Genomic DNA, 24,523 nt, shown 5'->3' with positions numbered 1-24,523 from the left:
GGTACATGGCAGGAATTTGATGTTAAACTAAAATCAACAATAGAAGTAATTATAAGGACAGCTTTAAGAAGAGTTCAGTAGATTCTGTACTAAGTGATTATTACTATTACTCACTTTATCCAATCTGTCTTCTGTATGGAAAAATTCTGCTATATCCCATGGTGTTGGGCCAAGTAATTCATGATCTTGCAGAAAAGCAATTCCTCGTTTTGGTTTCCGATTAAATCTAAAAATAAAGCATTCCAATTAAAAAATTTTCAGTGATAAAACTACATATATTCTTTATGCGTTTGAAGAAAATAGCCTAAAGAGACATCCAAAGCAAAGCAGTTTTCATTATGAGTCGCGAATGAATGAATGATACAATGAAGGAAAAGTTTTAATCAGAATCTTAAAACTGTTTATTCTGACTATTGATTCTGGGCATCATGGGAGGGTGGTGTGAAAAGTTCTCGGCCTTGACCATAGATGGCAACACTATTGGGAAGATTTTTTTTTTTTTCTAAGTCGGTACATCTGTCATAAGCATCCATGTGAAGTTGCAAGTCATTCTATCAAGTAGTTTGTTTTATACAGCTGTCTGAAGCAAAAGTGTTCAGAACACTCAATTATATCACTTGCAATGGATAAAATTGAGTTTCATGTAGTTATAAAATTCTTCATAAAAGAAGGTTTAACCCCTAAAGAAATTCATTCAAAGTTCATGGAAGTTTATGGGCACTCTTCTCCTTCATTCTCGACAATTAAGAAATGGGCTGCCAAGTTTAAACGTGGCCGTATACCAGCCCAGAAGATGATCCACGTGAAGGACATTCAAAAAGTGTAACAACACAAGAAATCATTGATCAATTGCACAATATGGTATTGAATGACCAGCAAGTCAAAGTGTGTGAAATTGCGGAGACTGTAGGCATTTCAAAACAATGTGTAGGATATATTTTGCATGAAAAATTGCATATGAAAAAGGTTTTCACAAGATGGGTGCCATGCTTGCTCACGGCAGATCAAAAATGCACTCGCATGAAAATCTCCGAACAGTGCTTGGAGCATTTTAACAAGAATAAAACTAGGTATTATTTCTGGAAAAATGCCTGTTACTTCTCTTAAAAAACTATTATTTATATGGCTATTTTAGCCTGTTTCCATCTAGGAGTGTCCCCTTATTTTAAATGCATTGGCTTTTTACTCAAGAATTTTTTAGGGCATTATAAGTGTATTTCAGAGGTAAATATATGCAGACTAATAGAGGAAGAAATTTTGCACATACCTTGTTTGGATGTCTTCGTTCTCCATATTTCTACTCTTAGGCCGATAAAGGGGGAAGGAAACGTGGGGGGAGGTTGTTTGAGGCAAGGTGGGAAGATTAAATTAGAAAACCGTTTTTGTTTTTTTTTTAAATAATATATATATATATTATTATATTTAAGGGCACTACTTTCGGAAAAGGAAGGGATTTATTAGAAACAGGGCCGGGGGAGAGCATTAAAGGGGTGCGAGCCGTTTCGATCGTGTAACATCATCAGAACATTTTGGGAAAAGTGTAGAACCTGTGTACCATCAGGTCTTTATGGGCTAGACTACAAGAACACTTCTGTGACTGTAACATCCTTATTTCAGAACATTTAAGCACAAAAAAACGCAACATCAAAGAGAAAAATAAAATACAGAGTACGGGGAAGACAGAAATAGCAGTTCACGCCCTTGAACAGAAACATACCCTGCAAATTCACAAGGTCATAATAATAGACAAACAAGATAATGAAACAATAGTCATAAAATGTCACGAAAATTCAATCAACATCCATCGACCCTACCTAATTTTCGAGTATTGGAAGCTCCTCAACATAAAAATTAGGTCACGACTCTGACCAATAAGCGAAAACAAAAGTCCCTCTAAGGCAGATACATCATGACATAGCCCTACACTTTTTCCCGAAATGTTCAGATGACGATACATGATTGAAATGTCTCGCACCCCATTAACTCTCCCCTGGCCCTGTTTCCCATAAATCCCCTCCTTTTCTCAAAGTAGCGCCCTTAAATATAATAATATATAGTGGTGATCCAAAAGTCACAGAAAAAGTAAAAATTCAATAATTCGAAAAGTATAGACAGTAGCATGATGCGGTTTTCACGGAAGTACACAGAAAGACATGGGATATTTTTTAATAACGAAAAATTTTATTGCCAGGATAGTTACATTTGTCACCGATAGGTGGTGCTGTAGCGATCATGGAACTGCTACCTGTCACTATTTAAACCGTGAGGTACATAAATTTCAGATGTAGTGAATACTGAAGTTAAACTTTCAACATTTAACGTTTATTACAGAAATTAAATGTTCTGCCAAGGTGAGGCATGTTATCGTTATGAGATAAAGCACTTTTAGTTAAGCTATATTATCAGAACTCCGAATGTGCAAGTGTGGCTTTGCGCACCTATAGTTCGATGCGGAGTATTAGAAGTGGAAAGGGACCGATGTCTTGTTCCTCACTGATAGCTATGATGAAAAGGTTTGAGGACACTGGCAGTTTGGAAGCACGTGCAAGAAATGGGAGACCCAAAAAAACTATTGCAGTTGTGCACGAGGTCGAACACGAGACCGACACACAATCGGCAGCTTCTGCACATGGGGAATGCAGTGTGCATGAAATTTCAAGACGAACTGGCATTTTTTATGGAACTGTGTGGCAATCATTCAGGATCATCCTCAAGAGGTATCCTTACAAAATCCAACACGTACAGGAACTGAAACCAACCAATTTCGAGAGACATCATGAATTTGCAAATTGGGCTTTTCAACAGATGGAAAACGATGCAGACTGGCTGTCAAATGTCCTGTGGACTGACGAGGTGCACTTTTCGCTTAATGGCAGTGTAAATGCGCACAACTGCCGCATCTGGGCAAGAGAGAACCCGCACGCGATTGTGGAAACCCCTTTGCATCAGCCACAGGTGACAGCATGGTGTGGGTTCACTGCGTCATTAATTACAGGGCCCCCCTTTTTCTTTGAGGAAGTCCACAGCGGTATATTTCGAACTGTTTCTGTCACAGGTGAGCGTTATGCAGCGCTTTTAAGAGACAGCATCATTCCCTCCTTACAAGAGAGGCAAGCACTCCATAGTGTAACATTCATGCTGGATGGAGCACCTCCGCACATCACAGGTCCTGTCCAGTACCTGCTGCAATCGACATTTGGCGATGCCCGTGTCCTCAGTCGTTCTTTCGCACACGAATAGCCACCAAGATCTCCAGACCTTACACCTTGTGACTTTTGGTTATGCAGCTACTTGAAGTTACAGATGTACAGAGGTTGGCCGATATCATTGGCCCCATGTTGAAAGAAGCTATTCGCCATCATGTGACAGGTGAAACCTTCTTCGATGCTGTGCAGGGTGTCATACCACGTCTGACGTCCATTCTCATGAATGATGGCCATCACATTGAACATTTGTAATCCTAGCTGCGTTGCGAACTGTGCTGCGCCACTGCACAAACTACTGACACAACTGAAGCGCCACCTGTCGGTGGCAAATGTAACTTCTAGTAATAAAATTTTTCATTATTAAAAAAAAAAACATGTCTTTCTGTGCATTTCTGTGAAAACCACATCGTTCTACTGTCTATACTTTTCGAAGTATTGAATTTTTACTTTTTCTGTTACTTTTAAATCACCCAGTATATGTATATATATTATTTTAAAAAACCAGGGTTTTCTAATTTAATCTTCCCACCTTGCCTCAAACAACCCCCCACCCCTTTTATCGGCCTAACAGCAGAAGTATGGAGAATGAAGACATCCTAACAAGATATGTGCAAAATTTCTTCCTCTATTAGTCTGCATATATTTACCTCTAAAATACACTTATAATGCTCTAAAAATTTTTTGAGTAAAAAGCCAATATATTTAAAATAAGGGGAAACTCCTAAACAGAAACAGGCTAAAATAGCCGTACAAATAATAAGAATAAAACTGATTTTGTGCATCGATTTATTACTATGGATGAGACTTGGTTTCACCATTACACACCAGAATCCAAACAGCAGTCAAAAGTTGGATGTTCAGAGGATTCCATCAGTAGGAAAGGTCAGGGCATCGGTGTTTTGGGATGCTAAAGGCATTATTTTTATCAATTATCTTGAAAAGGGTAAAACAATAACTGAGGAATATTATTCCGATCTTTTAACCAGACTAGATGAAAAAATTCGTGAGAAAAGACCCGGTTTGCAGAAGAGAAAAAAAAAAAAAAAAAAATCACCTTTCATCAGGACAATCACCTGCATACAAAGGTGTTTTGGCAACGGGAAAATTAAGGGATCTGCACTATGAATTGTTGGAACATCCACCCTATTCCCCAGATTTGGCTCCCTCTGACTTCTATCTCTTTCCAAAACTAAAACTCTTCCTCACTGGTCAGCGTTTTTCTTCGAATCAAGAGGTAATTGCAGCTGTAGAGGGGTATTTTGCAGATCTTACTGAGAACCACTACAGGGACGGGATAATGGTGCTGAGCATCGCTGGAATAAATGTATTAGTCTTAAGGGAGATTATTTTGAAAAATAAAAATAATTTTGAAATTATGAATTGGTTTTTTTATTGTTAGGCCGAGAACTTTTCAAACCACCCTCATATTTATTTTGTTGATGAGCATTATGTAACTGGACAGCTGTTGAAAATACAATTTAAATATTACAACCATAATTACTAGAATGAGGAGCCAAAAGACTTCAGTTCAGTGATGCAAAATTACATAAACAAAGTGCCAAATGCAGAAACTATGAAAGTTTTGTAAGTCAACCACTTACGAAACTTTCACAGTTTATATATTTGGCTTTGAAATAATAACTGGATCTAATATCCACTTTGCGTGTGTAATTTTGCATTGCTGAACCGAAGCCTTTTGACTCTTCATTTTATTAATTACTTTTATACACTGACCAAGAGTTAGCTTACGAAAAATACATTTCTCTGACATTCCAAGTTCTTTAGTACTGAACGAGAGTTTTTTTTGCTCTCTCTTAAGAGAACCAACCAGTTCAAAACAGCTGTCAGACCAGTGAAACCTTATCAAAATGGCCTAATAAACAGCAAATATATGGAAGCTTGGGCAGTGCCTATGTCTTTTAAGCAGTCAACACTAAATCAACTCGGCGATGTCAAGGAATATATTCCACAAGCTCTCTGGTCAACTTAACGAAACTTTAATAGTTCCTACATCCGGCTTTGAAATAATGCTGGATTTATCCACTTTGCTTATGTAACAATCATAATTCATTCTTGAACAACTATTATAGGGAAGATGAATAGCAATAATGCACAGTTTTTTTATTTAATTATTCCTCTTTCATGGAATGAAAACAGATTTATATCTCTATGATTTAAACGAGCAATTAGCAAAATAAAAACAACAAAAATAAAATAAAATAAATAACTTCTTTTCCATTTTTCAGAAAAACCTCTTTCAATAAAAATTAAATATCCTTTAATAAACAATAACAGATAATGTAAATTATTCATTATATTAATTTATAATAATTAATAACGTAAATTTATAAAATTACCCACTTACAAAATTGAACAAGCATTATCCAAATCACTTCACCCTTCCTCACAGGCAACTCTCCTTCATTTATTAATAATTCTCTGCACTTTAAAAGATTAATAAAAAATCTAACTTGACCAATTCTGATATCATCAGTTTTGATATTACTTCTCTGTTCACTAATGTACAGGGTGATCAAAATTAGAAGTATCCCTGTTTAAGGCCTTGTGGAGAGCCACCCAGTGATCCAAATGCTGTGAAACTTTTCAGGAATGGATTGTGCATCATGCAGAAGCAATATCTGGGGGGGACTCCAAAATTCATCACAATGGGTGCTGTATGAGATACCAAATGTAGATGTTGTAATTTTTCTGAGTGTGTAAGAAGGAGAAAAGTGGCACAAGCATAAATAACACATTTTCATTCACTTCCATTAATGCATTCATGGGCTATATTGTTCGATGTGCCAGAACCACTACAGGGACGGGATAATGGTGCTGAGCATCGCTGGAATAAATGTATTAGTCTTAAGGGAGATTATTTTGAAAAATAAAAATAATTTTGAATAAAAATAATAACAAACTGCATCCTTTGTAAAGTGTGTTTAATGGGCAAAATGCATCTGGTTGGGACTGATGTTTGCTGTCTTTCAGTGCTGGCAAGTTTTCAGGATGATCCCAATAAACCCTACCTTTGAGCAATCCCCAGAGCCAGGAGTCATGGGGGGGGTCAAAACACATGGCTGATCACTGGCTTTCGTGAAATGGTCTCAAACCTCCAGTATGGATCAATAGTACCTATCATGAAAATGATTGAATCCATGCACATGCACTGTAACTGTGGCACAATAATATTGTTTATCATATTGTGATAGCGCTCAGCAGTAATTGAGCAGGTCACAGGCCCTGACTGGTAAATGTCCTCAAAGAATAGTTCAATGATAAATGAAGCTGTAAACCTGCACCAGACTGCAACTTTGTGTAAAGGAGTTTGTTGGATTGCATGAAGGTTCTGCATACCCAACAATTGTGGGGAAATGAGGCTCCCTTTCACCTGAATGAAACTGTTCAGGTGAAAGGGAGCCTCATTTCCCCACAAAATCATCCATGGCCATGCAGCATCCAACTCCACTCTAAAACACCTGTGTCAGGTTATTTTGAATAGGTATAAATACAGAATCTTTCACAGAATTTTCCAGACAGCTGTGTAAGGCATATCCATGTATCTTGATAATACAGCACAAGCACTGCAGGAACCAATGCTGTTGTTCATGGCTTGCTCCACAACAACAATAGCAACTTCATTCACTTGTTCTTAACTGACTAGCTTACGACCTCTGCTTGGTCTAACTCCCAATGATCCTGTTCTTCAAAATGACTAATCATTCATCACAGAGCAAATGGAGATAGTGGACCTCGTCATCATTTGTTCAGGTGATGAAATTTGCAGAGTGAGGCAACAGCATTGCAATCATTTAGACAGTCCAGTTTTAGAATCAAAACACATAGGGCCAACGTTAGTGCCATCACTGTGGACAGTATTAACGACCAGCAGAATGAAGGAAAAAAATCCTGTCCATTTTTTATAAACCTTCCTGGAAAATACCAAGTTGTGTGATACACAAATTCCATGCATTTGGTGTTTACAAACCTCACTGTGGTGAATTTTGGAACTACTTTTTCCCTCAGATATCGCTTCTGCATGATGCACAATGTATTCCAAAGTTTCGCAGCATTTTGGATGGGGGTGAATAATGCCTAGTTCAATGAAACAATGGCCATGAAAGTACCTGTGGAAAGATTACATGTAAGATAGTGATTAAATTGAGTTTGTGAGAGAAGGATTATTAATTAGCTGAACTGCCCTCTTCTTGACAGCCTTAAGAATTTTATGGCAGGTTTTTGGCACACAGCACCAAAAATGAGAGTGCTGTTCTAAGGATGGAAAGATTTGGAATTTATAAGGATCAGCAGCACAGGTAGAAAATGGACATACTGGGGATTAGAATATTGAGAGAGACAGAGGAATGGAGTTAGGGAGACAGTGGGACTCACTGTTGCTAAAATAACACAGTGGTTACAATAACGCAGTGGTCATGGAAGCTTTTTCATGACTGCATTTTCCTGTACACCCCCTCGAGGGTACATGGCAGGAATTTGATGATGATGATGAGGTATTTGCTTTTTGTCCAAGGAAAAGAACACAAAAAAAAGAGAAGCCTTATTTCTGGGGCTTAGCCAATTTGGGCATAGCCTTTTCATATGACTGACAATATCATACTACAGTTATAAAAAAAAGTTAAGGAGACAGCAGAGATGTAGTTATGGATGCCCACCTAATGCAACGGAAATCAATGACTAATTCGAAACTATGAACATGATTTGAGCTACATATCATCTCTTAGCAGCAATGAAACGTGAAAGAAATGGAATATGAAAGAGTATACAATGGGTTGACCAACAAGAGAGATCAAACATAGTGCAATATATCACAGGCAACATATTACAGAATGAAAAAATCCTGGTTCTCAATATATACCTAACTCAAATTAATCTCATTCTGATATATGTTTATAGCTATAAACATTCATACATTTTTTTATTTTACCTGGTCACAGTGCCAAAGAAATTAAGATTTAAAATATTATTCTGTTGAAATGTACCATGAAACAATCATTGTAATACTGGTATTAACAAAAGCATACATACTGATTATATCCTATTTATTAATAACATTTTATTCCATGAAATAAAAAGGATTACTTTCAAATGAATTCCTCCCTCCCCCTCCTTTTTTTTTTTTGTAATACAAGAGTAAACCAAGGGGAAATTATCATACAAATCCTGCATAGCGAGGATAAACAAAACATGATCATAAAATAATAAACCAAGGTGAAATATTAAAGTAAAGAATGATTAGATTTAAAATAAAACTGACTACATGAAGAAGGCATGATTTTGAAAAATTCACACCTGCATAAAAGAAAGCAAAACTAGATAATAACAAAAAAGTGAAGACCATATTTTTTGAACAAAATGTCTCTCAATCAGTGATTTCTTTCATTTCAGTCAATATTAAATTAAAGAAAAATGGTATTAATCTTTATATTATTTAGAAAGTAATATAAAGACTAATACCATTTTTCTTTAATTTAATATTGACTGAAATTCCCACACATTATAGCAACAAGTTAAAAGGAAAAGGATTAAAATCCTTTTTCAGTGCTGTTTAACTCCAATTAATCTTCTAACATGAGCAATAATTTAAATAGAAATCAAGGTATTATTCTTAAAGACATATGGAAATATCTCATCATCTCTCTCTCTCAGTTCAACAGAACTACAATATGCAAAAAACTACACAACACGTGGTCATGTACCGGATTCTGACCGAAGCATTCGAACACATGCACACCATCAAACACGAATGACCAAATGTAACGGCCTAACAGTTAATAAAGTGTATGTTTTACATGTAACTTAATGAATTTGTTTTCACAGCAGTTCAGCCTTGAAAATGCTAGACAGTGGCTAGTGAAACTTGTTGGCTTTTTGTATATTTTATCATTTTTCTTCTGGTCTTTTAACAATAAAAGTTTTTTATTTTAATAACATAGTCAATGAGACTTTTCTTATTCCTTGCCTCCTCTCTCCATGAGAATTTTTTTAAACATTTTTATGTTGGAACATTGTACTAACATAAAAATGTGCTTCATGCGTATTTAGGTGCTTAACGAATATTAGTAAATATATGCTTATTCATATAAGTTTCAATTCAAAGCAGAAATCTAAGAATTTCACCTGTGTCAGTAATAACTAGACCATGTCCTGTGCAAAAAATCCAGCAGGTATATGCCATTATTATTAGCTTTGCTCTTTTCTCCAAATTTTCCCAAAATATTTTTGTGCGTCTCGCAATCATTTCCTACTCTGCTATTTATATCCCCAACAAGGACCAACTTTTCCTTTTTCATTGGGTCAGTTGTTTTTTCTAAAGCCTCAAAAAATTCCTCCACTTCTACCTTAGTAGAACCTTCTGTGGGACCATAGGCACAAATAAGTCTCATTGTCCAGTTTCCCATTCTCATATTTGCCCACATCACTCTACTTGAGACTGCCTGCCATTCAAGAAGATTAGCCTCGTATTTAGTGTTGAATACTATGGCTACTCCTTTTCCTTGACTGTCATTGCCTGAATATAACATTTTGTATTATATCAGAAAGATCTCACAAGTTTTTTCCTTTTTTTTTTTTTTGTTTCAGTCACCGCTATTATGTCAATCTGGTACTTATCCAATTCCTCAGCTAGCTCAATTTCTTTGCCATTCAGCCCTCTTATGTTGATATTACCGATCTTGAACTTTGGTGATGTTGAGTTGGGGTGGGTTTTAGGATTTGTTCCGGTAGCTGACTTTTCGCTGTTTGCCCAGGTACCCTTGCAAAAACAACGGGGTCCTTGTTTAACTGAGCAATGCCCCAGCTGGCATGAAATTCTGTCATGTTGTAGCATATTTTTTTTTTTTATTTTGGTTTAAGCCAATAAGAATACAAATTGGTCGGCAATATCCCAAATTGCCATCCCATCCTTGTTCATTTAGTATCCAGGTAGATCCTAACAGGGTGCACCACAAGAAGGTGAGGATTGGACATTAGGTCAGAAGTCTGATCAGTTCTCTGTATTCCTTTAAAGGCTACGTGGAGGTCTCCTCTCAGTTATACAGCTTGGACCCTTAAGCACCCCATGGTGATGGACAGTTTCTATCTTAAATATTTTGATTCCACATTTTTCAATAAACGTTTTCCTTATGGAAATGTATTCATATTTTAGTTTATTATGTGCCAAGTACCTTTAAGTTCCTTAGATCTCCTATGCCATCCTGTCATCTCATCATCAGTAATTTCATCAGATGTTATTACAATCTTTCTCATTGCAAGTTTAGAACCACACAACCTGATAACAAAACTTGTCACCCACATATCCCACTGATTATGATAATTTTTCTCCTCCCATTTCTACTCTCTAGAGAACTACTTAGTCCTTGCAGTTCTTCACTGAAGTCAGAAATGATTAAATCAATAATTATAAACAGAAAAATTAAATGAATGTATTATCAACAAAGTACTAACTATCAAACTCCCCCACACACACATTACCTTACAATATAAATGAAAGTGCCAGAAATCAAGTAGCAGAAAAATATTTAAAATGCTGGATAGCTCTGTAGATTTTCTTTCTTTCAAAGAATAAAATCGAGTTCTATAATGCTTCATAATGTTTACATAAACTTACAATTCAATGCCCTGTTCTATAATTTCTTTTTGCTGTTTTAAGACTTCAAACTGTTCTGGATTATCTGGAGGGACAGCTACTGAACTTGATGTTGAACTAAGAGAATTTGTACTGCCATAACTAGTTATTGTGCCTTTTCCTGAATCTATTTCATCTATTTCTTTCTGGCGTTCTGAACCTATATAGAATGCAGGTTAGTACATATTTCACAAAAATACTACAGTATGAAATATTCAGTTAATATAAAGTGCTTCAATTTGATCTGTGTATTTTACTTATTTTAATCTCTCATACAATAGTTGCTAATATCTCAAGGAAAGAAAGGGAGACATGGATAATAATCTCAACACAATACATTAGTACTCTGGCAAAATTAAGCAAATTTTATATAGCAGATGAAAGAAAATTATGTGAGAATTTCTTTTACATTCAACAGTAAAAAACAAATCTGAGAAACCAAACTTAAGTATTACAAATGAAAAATATTTGATGTTAATTTATTTACTATAATAAAGAGCCAAAAGGCTTCAGTTCAGCAATACAAAATGTATAAAAATTAAGTGGATATTAGATCCAGGATTATTTCAAAGCAAATGTAGAACCTATGAAAATTTCATAAAAATAAGTTGACCAGAGAGCTTACGGGAATACGCCCTAGTGCGGACCACCTTATTAAACATGGATGTTGCCCAGGCGTCCATATTAGATCCAGGATTATTTCAAAGCGAATGTAGAAACTATGAAAATTTCATAAAAATAAGTTGACCAGAGAGCTTATGGGAATATGCCCACCTGCATTTACAAGTCGCCCTAGTGCGGACCACCTTAGAAAACATGGATGCTGCCCAGGCGTCCATATATTTGCTTTCTTATTTGGTCAATTTTTTAAGATTTCACTGGCCTGACAGCTGTTTCAAACTGGTTGGTTTTTGTCATAGATCAGGCAGAAACCTTAAGAGAGCAAAAACTCTCTTTCAATACTAAGGAACTTGAAATGCCGGAGAGGTGTATTTTTCGTAAGCGAACTCTCGGTCAGTGCAAATGTTATTTACTAAAATAAAGACCCAAAGGGCTTCGGTTTGGCGATGCAAAAATTATAAAATTCAAGTGGATATCAAGTGGAAATCTTATAGATCTGGCTGATTGGTTTATAGGTAGCAGCAAGTTTTTCTATTTTTTTGTATTTCTTCATAATTTTTGACAGATGTTCGGAGATGCTTTTGACATGTGATATGGGAATCCTAAAGGCTTGTTCTTGTCTAGGATGATATGTGTGGGGAAGTGACTGATGATTTTTTGAGTAGTTTTTGGATTGTATCCATTTAGTATGGCTGTATTTTTGATGATTTCCAATTCTTGGTTTAAAGGTACTTTGGAGGAGCAAAATCTGTGTGCTGTTGCTACTAATAATTTAATGATGCCATATTTTTGAGATAAATGGTGAGCAGATAAATTGTGAATGTAAAGACCTGAAAACATCGGCTTACGATAGACAGAAGTGGAGATGGAACCATCTTGTTTTCATTGGATGTGTAAATCCAGAAACCTTCTCCTAAAGACAAACTTTCACCTTTGATGCTAACTGGCGTTTGCAAAGTTTCATGTTCCTGTAAGATGTCTTTCTACGGACAGACAGGAGGATCTATTAGTAAATGCATCTCTGAACATGAAGACCATATCTGTCTTATCAAACCACATAAATCTGGCCTCACACAACACACAGTTGAAAACCCAAACCATAGGATCCAATGGAAAAAACACCGAACTTCTACATATTCTTATACAAATATGAGCATTTATATAAAGAAAGTGCTGAAGCCCTATGTCACAGACCCAATTTAAACCATAATGACATTCTTACTAACCTAAAGTCTTGTCATCCTTAATTGCATAAAATAAATTTATGTATGTTATTTCATTTTAATTTAATCTAATTTATTTTATATCAGATATATTTTAATTTAATTCTATAACACGCTACTGCACGCATAGTGGGATTCCATTGTAAGCATGCGCCCTAACTTTATGTTATTCCTAGTACTGTTTGAAATAACTATACTGATGATGTCCTAAGATACTTAGGATGAAATATTTACTTATTAAAAATTTAATTACTGTAGTTTACGTGTGTATGTTTTACTATATAATAGGTAGGAGAAAGGCTACATCCTTGTTGGACTCCCTGATTAGTTTCTATTTCTTCTGCTTTGCATTCATTGATATTTATGATTGGGGTTATATTGTAACATAGGCTCTTAACTGTATTTAATAACTGTGTTGGATAGCCTTGGTCTTCTGTTATATTCCATAATATTTTTTCTGTTAGCTCAGTCAAAGGATTTTTTCATAATCTATGAATGCTAGTTGGGTCTGTAAATTAAATTCTCATCTTTTTTTTCTATGAGTAGAAAATAGTGCAATATACTGATGATGTATTCATGCTTAAGTTTTAGCATGAATACATCAGTGCAATTTCTACCCTTCCTAAATCCAGCCTGTTCTTTTAATAACAAACTATCAGCAGTAGTCACAAGTCTTTTATTTAAAATTTTCCTATATAATTTATATGATGTATTTAATAAGCTAATATTTCTGTAATTTTCACATAAACTTCTATTTCCCTTCTTAAAAACTGATATTATTTTAGCTTTTTTTCCATTCTTGGGTATACTGCAGGTAATCCAACAACTACTTAACAGGTGAAGAATCTTATTTTGAGAGATATCATTATACTTAATTACCTCTGTGGTAATTCCATCTGTTCCTGCTGCTTTTCTATTTTTTGTTGTTGATAAAGCTTCTTCCAATTTCATCTATGAATGCTAGGTGGGTCTGTAAATTAAATTCTACAACAGGTCTATTCCTGTATTACCTACATTTTTATTTTCTATTTCTTCATTACCAATCGATGGATTGTAAAATTAGTTGTTTGTAATGTATCCATTCTTCTTTTGAGATACCTGAAATTTCTGCTACATCTTTTTCTGATTTATTCAAATGTTTCATTAATTTATAAGCAAAGGTTTGGCAGCCGTGTACAAGGTAGGTTCCAAAGGTTTCTGGCCTGACATACAAAGTTTGCAACAATTTTAAAATGCTATGTGTAACAAATAGCACCATCTATTGGGAGCTTAGTGTACCAGTTTCAACTCTGTACCTAAGTCATTCAGCTGGAGGCACTCATTTGACTAAAGCGTAGTACGCTAAGCAACTGTAATGTTAAAAATTGAGTATACCATGCTGTGTAAAAGTTTTTCCACCAAAGAAGGGCTTTCTCCAAGTGCTATCAAACAGTCATTGGATGGTGTTTATGGGGAAGCATCTTTTTCATATTCCACCATGAAGGAATGGGCTAAACAGTTTCACCTGTGGAAGAGAGCATTGAAGATAATCTTCATGATGGCTGGCCTGTGGAAGTGATGACTGAGAATAATGTCTCTCTTGTTGAGGTGGAACTGCTCAATGACAGACTGCTGAAACTAAAAGAAATCTCAGCAAGGTTGAGGCTTTCTATAACAGCCGTCTTTTGCATCATTCACAAGAAACTTCACGTCACGAAGGTCAGTGCAAGGTGGGTGCCCCGACTTCTCTCTTCAGTTCAGTAGGAGCATCGTATGACTTGTTCCCACACAAGTTTTTAGAGCTTTGCAAAGGGAATCAGAGGGAAGTGCTGGAATCCGTTGTCATCAATGATGAAACCATGGTCCTTTATTATGATCCTCTTTCCAAAAGGAAATTCATGGAGTGATGCAAACCAGGCGAAGCACCACCAAGAAAATCTAAGGTCATTCAGTCCACCAAGAAGATAATGGCAACAATCTATCTTTGGGGATTGCAGGGAATTCTCTTGATTGACTTCAAGGAAAGGAACACCGCCATGAATGGGGTATTTTTCAGTGCAGAATATTATGTTTCGCTCCTGCACAAACTGCCATGCTTCATGACAATGCTCCAGTCTATATGGCTATTGTCGTGAAGGCTGCAGTGAAGGACTGTGGCTTCCAGGAGATTGAACACCCACCATACAGCTTAGATCTAGCACCCAGTGACTACTACCTCTTGTCGAAACTGAAGAAAGTCCTTCGAGGAAGAAAATTTGCAGATGATAATGAGGTAAAAGTTGCAGTTTTAGGCCATTTTGCAGACAAAAGTACAGACTATTTTTTCAATTCCATATAAACGTTAATTCAAAGATATGAAAAGTCTGCTGAAGTAAAGAGAGATCATGTTGAAAACTGACACAGCTGTTTTCTTTCCATCACCTCTAAAAGTTAGTCAGGCTGGAAACTTATGGAACTACCCTCATATGTCATTTTCAATATTGCCGATATATCTATCCCAAGAATCTTGATAGTCCTTTCTTACTATTTTTTGCAATTTTTTTAAATTTCTATATTTTAGTGATTTTGGTGTTTGTTTCTGAAAGCGTAGCTTGTAAGCTTGCATAGATCTTGCCAGGAAGACTCAGTAGGGAAATACCTCTGTAATTCTCACATTCAGTTTTATTTCCCTTTTTATACATGGGTACGATGAGCGCTAAACTCCAATCATCAGGAATTCATCCCTCTGTCCGGACTTTCTGAACTATGCAGTGCAGCCACTGTAAGACTCTTATACCACCATACTTCAGCATTTCTGGTCGAATATCATCGACCAGAAATGCTGAAGTATGGTGGTATTGTGGTGGTATGGTGAAGTATGGTGGTATGGTGGCCTTGCCACATTTCAAGCCTTTGATGGCTTTTTTTCTACTTCAAGTATAGTTATGTATTCCTGACTGCATGCCTAGTCAGTGTTTTTTACCACTGTGCTGTCATCACTGCTTGTTTCATTTAGCAGTTTTTCAAAGTAATTACTCCATACTTCAAGGATATATTTTTCTCCTGTTTTCATGTCACCTTTATCATCTCTGACTCCTTTTACAGCACTCTTTCCTCCATTCCTAAGCTTCTTCAACAAACTCCAGAATATTTTGCCACCTTCTTGATATTTATTTTCTATGTTCTTGCCAAAGTCCTCCCATGACTTTTGTTTAGCTAGTTTTACAAACTGTTTAGCTTTCTTACATTTGTCTCTGTATTCTCTAAGAGCACAAGCTGACTTATTTGACAGGAACTTTTGATATGCTTTCTTTTCCTTCACTGCCTCTTTAACTTCCTGTGTCCACCAGGGAGTTCTGATTTTTTTTATCCTCGCAGACAACCTCACCACATGGCTGTCTGGCAGAATCAATCAATGCTTTCTTCAGAGTTTGCCACTGAATCTCCAAGGTTTGATTCCTGTTCTCAAACTCTTTCAATTTATCTTCAATAATCTTTGTGTATTTTAATCTACAGTTCACATCTGAGAGCTGCTCAACTTTTATTCGCATTAAAACTTTCTTAAATGTTATTCTTTTCAATATGAAATTCAATTTTATCCTGCTCAAGACTAAATAGTGATCACTTCCAATTTCAAATCCTCTGTACACTCTGGTGTCCTACACCAGGGAGAAAACATCACTATCAACAATAACATAGTCAATGAGACTTTTCTTATTCCTTGCCTCTTCTCTCCATGTGAATTTGTGCACATTTTTATGTTGGAACATGGTGTTAGTAATAACCAGTCCATGTCCTGAGCTGAAATCCAACAGATATTTGCCATTATTATTAGCTTTGCTCTTTTCTCCAAATTTTCCCAAAATATTTTTGTGCGTCTCACAATCATTTCCTACTCTGCTATTTAGATTCCCAACAAGGACCAACTTTTCCTTTTTCATTGTGTCAGTTGTTTTTTCTAAAGCCTCAAAAAATTCCTCCACTTCTACCTTAGTAGAACCTTCTGTGGGACCATAGGCACAAATAAGTCTCATTGTCCAGTTTCCCATTCTCATATTTGCCCACATTACTCTACTTGAGACTGACTGCCATTCAAGAAGATTAGCCTCGTATTTTGTGTTGAATACTATGGCTACTCCTTTTCCTTAATTGTCATTGCCTGAATATAACATTTTATATTTATTGCTCAGAAAGATCTCACCAGTTTTGGTCTTTTTTGTTTTAGTCACCCCTATTATGTCGATCTGGTACTTATCTAACTCCTCAGCTGGCTCCATTTCTTTGCCATTCAGGCTTCTTATGTTGACAGTACTGATCTTTAACTCTGGTGATGTTGAGTTGGGGTGCATTTTCAGATTTGTTAGTAACTGACTTTTTGCTGTTCGCCCTGGTTCCCTGGTGAAAAGAACGGGAGCCTTGTTTAACCTGGCAATGCCCCAGCCGCCATGAATTTTTGTCATGTCGTACCATCATTTTTTATTTTGGTTTAACCAATGAGAATACAATTTGGTCGGCTAAATCCCAAATTGCCAGCCCATCCTCGTTTGTTCAGTATCCAAGAAGATACCCAACAGGGTGCACCACAAGAAGGTGAGGATTGGACATTAAGTCAGAAGCCCTGGTCGGTTCTCTGCATTCCTTTAAAGGCTATGTGTCTCAGTTATACAGCTTTGACTCTTAAGCACCTGCCTATAGTAGGTAAGTTTTGTAGTTTCTATATTTTTCTTTTCTTTAGATTCTTATGGTTTTTGTGATTTCCATTTTGCTTGTATTTTACTTTTGAGACTACCAGATAATGATCTGAATATGTATCATTGCCTCTACAAACTGTCGTCTCTTACTTGTGAAGATCATCAATAGACTATATATAAACGATTATATAGTCTATTGATGATCATAGTCTTCTTCTAGAACTCCAAGTATATTTATATTTTTTTTTTTCAGAAAAATGTGATTTTTAATTCATAAAATGATAAGAAATCTCTCCATTTGCTTCCATTTTGATTTAAATGTTGCTCTCCATATCTACCTGCCACCTTAACTAAAGTGGTATGCTTTAGTTAAATCATTTTTATTGTAGTGTTTTCATCAGCTTTTCTAAGTCATTGTAAAATATTTCACTTTTTTCTATTTTTCCTTCTTCTAGAGCATATATTCCTATTACTGTTAAGTAGTTTCTTTCAAATTTCAGTCTCACAGTTGCTATTCATTCATTAAACCCTTAATTCTGGTCTTTTATTTTTGAAGCTTGCTCTTTAATTCTGTTCTCTTCCCACTATATCATTAGATAATCTGCCATTTCTACAGTTCCTTTTAATTTTTTCTTAGTTTCAGTTAATACTGTTATATTTATCTTTAACTGTTTGTTGCGTTCTTTTTTTTTCCTGGCTAAGCCCCTAACATTCCATGTCGCAACATTTAATATCTCCATTATTCAAAAATTTTTTTCCCTTTTTTTCTGGCTGTTGTCTTTTCCAGTTAATCCATTCTGCTTTTCCTTTGAATGCTTCTTAGTGCATCTTTTATTTATGAGAAGAGGTTAACAGCCTCTTGCTCAACCTCCAACCTGCAGGACGAGTATAAGGTGGCATAACTCTTAAAATTCACAAGGCAAAGCATGAGATATAGTATCTGGAGAAGGCATCTTGGAATTTGAATGATATGGCAGAAAACAGTAAAAGTAGAAGTGGAGGGGTGAGAGGAAAAAGTAAAGAAAGTATTAACAAGAAAAAAAAAAGCCAACTGTGTAGACAATATATGACAATTCTGTGACTAAAGGATGCCTCATCTGTGCATTCCTAAATCATGCTTATTGGTGAAAATTTTCCTAGATATTGGCAGCAAAATTTCAAAAAAAAAAATAAAAAATTAATCAAAATTTTTATTTATATACATGGCAACATGACAAAATTTCATGCCGGCTGGGGTGTCGCCAGGTTAAACAAGGCCCCATTGCCAGGGAACCAGGGCGAACAGCGAAAAGTCAGCTACTGGAACAAATCTGAAAGCACACCCCAACTCAACATCACCAGAGTTAAAGATCGGTACTATCAACATAAGAAGCCTGAATGGCAAAGAAATGCCGGAGGAATTAGGTAAGTACCAGATCGACATAATAGGGGTGACTGAAACAAAAAAGACAAAAATTGGTGAGATCTTTCTGAGCACTAAATATAAAATGTTATATTCAGGCAATGATAATCAAGGAAAAGAAGGAGTAGCCATAGTATTCAACACAAAATATGAGGCTCATCTTCTTGAATGGCAACCAGTATCAAGTAGAGTGATTTGGGCAAATATCAGAAAGGGGAACTGGACAATGAGACTTATTTGTGCCTATGGTTCCACAGAAGGCTCTACTAAGGTAGAAGTGGAGGAATTTTTTGAGGCTCCAGAGAAAGCTACTGACAGAATGAAAAGGGAAAAGTTGGTCCTTGTTGGGGATCTAAATAGCAGAGTAGGAAGTGATTGTCAGACATACAAAAATGTTTTGGGAAAATTTGGAGAAAAGAGCAAAGCTAATAATAATTTCAAATACCTGTTGGATTTCTGCTCAGGACATGGACTGGTTATTACTAACACCATGTTCCAACATAAAAATGTGCACAAATTCACATGGAGAGAAGAGGCTAGGAATAAGAAAAGTCTCACTGACTATGTTATTGTTCATAGTGATGTTTTCTCCATGGTGCAGGACACCAGAGTGTACAGAGGATTTGAACCTGGAAGTGATCACTATTTAGTCTTGAGCAGGATAAAATTGAATTTCATATTGAAAAGAATGACATGTAAGAAAGTTTTAAAGCGAATAAAAGTTGAGCAGCTCTCAGATGTGAACTGTAGACTAAAATACACAAAGATTATTGAAGAAAAATTGAAAGAGTTTGAGAACAGGAATCAAACCTTGGAGAGTAAGTGGCAAGTCTTGAAGAAAACCCTGATTGATTCAGCCAGAGAGGCATGTAGTAAGGTTGTGTGCAAGGATAGAAAATTCAGAACTCCCTGGTGGACACAGGAAGTTAAAGAGGCAGTGAAGGAAAAGAAGAAAGCATATCAAAAGTTCCTAGCAAATAAGTCAGCTTGTGCTCTTAGAGAATACAGAAACATGTGTAAGAAAGCTAAACAGTCTGTAAAACTAGCTAAACAAAAGTCATGGGAGGACTTTGGCAAGAACATAGAAAATAAATATCAAGAAAGTGGCAAAATATTCTGGAGGTTGTTGAAGAAGCTTAGGAATGGAGGAAAGAGTGCTGTAAAAGGAGTTAGAGATGATAAAGGTGACATGAAAACGGGAGAAAATGATATCCTTGAAGTATGGAGTAATTACTTTGAAAAACTGCTAAATGAAACAAGCAGTGATGACAGCACAGTGGTAAAAAACACTGACCAGGCATGCAGTTAGGAATACATATCCATACTTGAAGTAGAAAAAGCCATCAGTGGCTTGAAATGTGGCAAGGCAGCAGGAGTAGATGATATTCGACCAGAAATGCTGAAGTATGGTGGTATAAAAGTCTTACAGTGGCTGCACTCATAGTTCAGAATGCCTGGATAGAGGGATGAATTCCCGATGATTGGAGTAGAGCTCTCATAGTACCCATACATAAAAAAGGAAATAAAACTGAATGTGAGAATTACAGAGGTATATTCCTACTGAGTGTTCCTGCTAAGATATATGCAAGTATACTTGAGAAATGGTTGAGAAGAATTGTGGAAAAAAGCCTGGTGAAGAACAAGCTGGATTCAGGTCAAATAGAGGCTCTCAGGATCAGATCTTGATTTTACGACAAATAGTGGAGAAATCTTGGGAATATAACACAGATCTGCATTTAAGTTTTGTAGATTTGGAAAAGGCATATGACAAGGTGCCAAGAGAGAAGGTATTCAATACGCTACAGTTATATGGTGTCAATGGGACATTATATCAAGCTATACTTAGTCTTTATTTGAGTCGTAAGTCAGCAGTTAGAATTGAAGGAAGTACAGGAAGATGGTTTAATGTTAAATCTGGTGTGAGACAAGGATGTACATTATCCCCTCTGTTATTCATTATCTATATGGATCCCATTATGAAGGAAAGTGGTATTAAACATGATATCAAAATTGGAGATGTTAAAATCAGCTCTTTGCTTTATGCGGACGATGTTATACTTCTAAATATATCCGCTACAAGTCTGCAAGATTCTCTGACTAAATTGAATAACTGTTTTAATAGATATGGTATGAAGTTCAGCAATAAAAAGACAAAGACAATGAAAATAGGCAGAATCATTGAAAATGGCAAGTTGTGAATGGAGAACCTGTGGAACAAGTAAAACATTTCAGCTATTTAGGCACGAATTTTAGTGAAGATGGTAAATTAAATATGGAAATAGACAACAGAATCAACAAAGCTGGTATGGTAGGATGTCAATTGAATAAACTGATATGGAATAAGAGAGAAATTAGTTGCAACACTAAATTAGCTGTATACAAGACAGTGTTCAAACTAGTTTTAACTTATGGATCTGAGAGCTGGGTCAGAAGTAAAACACTTGACCAAAGACTAGAAACCGCAGATATGAGAGTCCTGAGAAATATTAGAGGCATGAATAGATGGTATCAATGCCAATATCATATTAAAAACAAGGATATTAGGAAAAAACTTGACATTGTTGGCATCCAGGAATGCATTAGCAGAGCTAATCTCAGGTGGTATGGTCACTTAAACAGAATGGGTGAGGAAAGATTAGCAAAACGAGTTTTTTCTGCCAGGTTGGCAGAAAAACGACCCAGAGGAAGACCAAGATATAGGTGGATTGATACGGTACAAAGTGCCTTAGAAGATAGAAATATAAGATCTGATAATGATAACATTATCAGATCTTATATTTCTATTATCAGTCTGTTACTTGGAGTCTTTACAAGTAACAGACTGATTTGGAGGAAAATTGTAGATGGGAAGTTAGTAATGATATAAATTTTTCATGTAGTACTATCATATCCTGTACACCTCTTGAGGGTGCATGTCAGGAATTTGATGATGATGATGACATGGCATAAATAAAGATGATTTATTATGTCAGTTACCCACATGTAGGGTGGCTTAAAAATGTTATTAAACCATTTTAGGCTCTTCCTTAGGGGCAGCCTGAAACCCCTAGAAGATACATCCCTGGGTGGCAGATAGGGAGAATGCCTCTTAGATATGAGGGGTAGAAAGGGAATGAAATACCTCCGGTGGACCAACAGGCAACAACAGCATCTGATCTATAGTGGGCAGCTAAAACAGCATCTGTCTGACATGGTAGGGGTAGCTGAATGAGCCATTAATTTTGGTCAGATGTGTTGATGCGTTGATTGTAAAAACAAACATGATTGAAATCTGGTGCAATATGTAAATGCAAAGGAAAAGTACAACATGCCAGCTCAGACATCACATGGAAAACAAGGTCTGCATATGCAACTAAGAGATTGGGGTTGGGTCAACAAGTTAGCTACCAAAAGAAGTGCAATAAACTTAAAACCAGCACGAGACAAGCTATCAGTAGGAACATGGAATGTCTGTACTTTAGGAGCTCTGGAAAAGATTGACTTACTTTGTAAGGAGATGGAGAAATACCAGTGTGACATCCTTGGATTAAATGGAGATCGACTAGACAAAGTCAGGGGGAATTAAGAGGTGGAATAATCATCTGGTCTGATAATAGTAAAAAACATGAGCAAGAATTGGATTTCTTCAGAGTAAAAGAAGCATTATTAGGATACAAACCAGTAAATGACAAATAATAATTGCAAGAATTTCAGCAAGACCATTTAACATCATGGCAATTCAGGTCCATTCACCTACTTAAGAAAGTGCTGAAGAAGAAATACAGTTATTTTATAACAACTTGGAAATAACCTTGAAGTTGGTACCGAAGAAAGATATACTAATTATTGAGGAGATTTGAATGTGAAAATTGAAAAGGACAATGAATGATGGGAAAGAACAACAGATAAATATGGATATAGAGAAAGCAATGAAAGAGAAGAAAGAATGTTCGAATTTGCCTTGTAGTGTGACATGGTAATTTGTAACAATCATTTCCAGCAAAAAGATTGCAGGAAGTGGACACAGAAGTCACCAGATGGAAGAACTAAAAACATGCTACATGATACTCATAAACAAAAGATGGGCCACATCAGTTCATCAGTATTAAACATTTCAAGGAGCAGACATGGAATCAGATCATAACTTAGTGATTGCCAATATCAAGTAACAAGCAAAGGCACAGTTTTGGAATCAGAGAGAGATATGAAGACACTGAGTGAGGAAATTACAGTGAAAGTGTATAGGAAAGTGCTTGAGGAAGAACTGAAATTCATTACGGAAAAAAAACTGGAGGATATAAACAACAAAGTAGTGTCTGCAAAGAAGAAAATAAACAGTCCCAGAGACAAAAAAGCCAAAGAAGAGGTGAATCTCACAGGAGACATTAAAGATAATTCAAGAAAAAAGTACTTTAAAGATTGAGAGAAATCTGTGGAAATGTAAGAACAGTATAGAGCAAAATGCAATGAAGTGAAGAAGGCAGCTAGGAGACAAATCAAAATGTCTAGAGGATATCTATATATCCTCTAGACATTTTACTTTGGTGAATACAGGACAAGAGAAATATATAAAACGATCAGAAATATTAACAAGAAATAGGGTCCAAAGCAGAGAGCCATAAATAACGAAAGTGATCAAATATTGATGATCATAGTATAGAGAGAGAAAGAGAGAGGATACTGCTCAGAGTTATATAAGACAGATGTTGAGGTCCAAAAGAAGTTAATTAATGAATTGAGAGAAATATCACCACACACCAAGCACATATGGAGAAACAGATATATTGAGGGATGAGCAGATGTCCTGTACTGATGATGTCCTACGATACTTAGGACAAAATATTTACTTATTAAAAATTTAATTACTGTGATTTTCCTGTGTATGTTTACTTATTTCTCCTACCTTTTTTAATATATATAGATGATCTAATAACAAAGCGGAAATCTGTAGTAAATAAACTCAGGAATAAACATCCATCAACATAAAACAGTAAACACAAAACATCTTTGTAGATGATCAAGTAATTATAGAAAAATCAAAAGATGATCTACAGAGATCTGTTCACCATTTACAGCAATTAACTAGTGAATACAATTTGCCAATCTCATTAAAGAAAACTAAAACTATGGCATTAATATTTGTGTGGCATACAAACAAAAATAGTAATGAAAACCAAACTCTAGAACAAGTAACACATTTTCCATATTTAGGATGTGACATAACATTTATATAGATAATGACATAGACAATAAGTTACGTCATTTTCAAGTAGTCCGCAGTACTATCAGACGAACAACAAAAGACAAAACAAGAAAGGAAACAATGAAAATTTTATAAAGTCATGTCAGTACCTATGGGTCAGAAAGTTGGACAGAGAGAAAAAAAAAAAAAGATGACAGTAGAATACAAGCAGATGAAATGAAATTTCTTAGAGCAGTTAAAGGAGGTATACAAGAATGGATAGAATACAAAATGATAAAATTTGGAAGGAATTACAAATACAAGCAATAAATGATAAAAGAACACAGTATTTCTGACATATTATTTCGGTATTCTTGCTTATTACTCACAAACTCACTTTAGATGGCAAATACATTGCACACACATACACACAACATCTCATAAAGTCTCTTATAATAATTTCCAAGAACAAACATCTCACTCACTATTGTCCTGGTTCCTTTTAGAACCATTATAATCAATATATATATATATATAAATATGCTTTAATGCACTTAATGCTTCCAAAACACAGTTTTGCCTGTTTTTCTCAAAAAACTTAGTTCTTCTTTACTTA

At 35.7% G+C, this 24,523-nt stretch overlaps 1 protein-coding gene across 2 annotated transcripts in view; it reads right to left on the bottom strand.

The window, feature by feature from the left end:
• Sec71 (ADP ribosylation factor guanine nucleotide exchange factor Sec71) overlaps positions 1-24,523 on the bottom strand; it is a 581,865-nt gene that overhangs the window by 389,906 nt on the left and 167,436 nt on the right. For both annotated transcript variants that reach the window (XM_090410617.1, XM_090410618.1), the window contains exons 13-14: positions 10,834-11,011; positions 115-226 (exon numbers count right to left, since the gene is read on the bottom strand). In XM_090410617.1, the coding sequence (XP_090266743.1) occupies positions 115-226; positions 10,834-11,011 (290 nt within the window). The remainder of the gene's footprint in view (positions 1-114; positions 227-10,833; positions 11,012-24,523) is intronic.

Source organism: Typopeltis vanoorti, chromosome 20, assembly GCF_054136105.1.
Source record: "Typopeltis vanoorti isolate ZY-2024b chromosome 20, IOZ_Tvanoo_1.0, whole genome shotgun sequence".
NCBI classification, from domain to species: Eukaryota; Metazoa; Arthropoda; class Arachnida; order Uropygi; family Thelyphonidae; genus Typopeltis; species Typopeltis vanoorti.
This window is presented reverse-complemented; position numbering and strand designations above follow the sequence as displayed.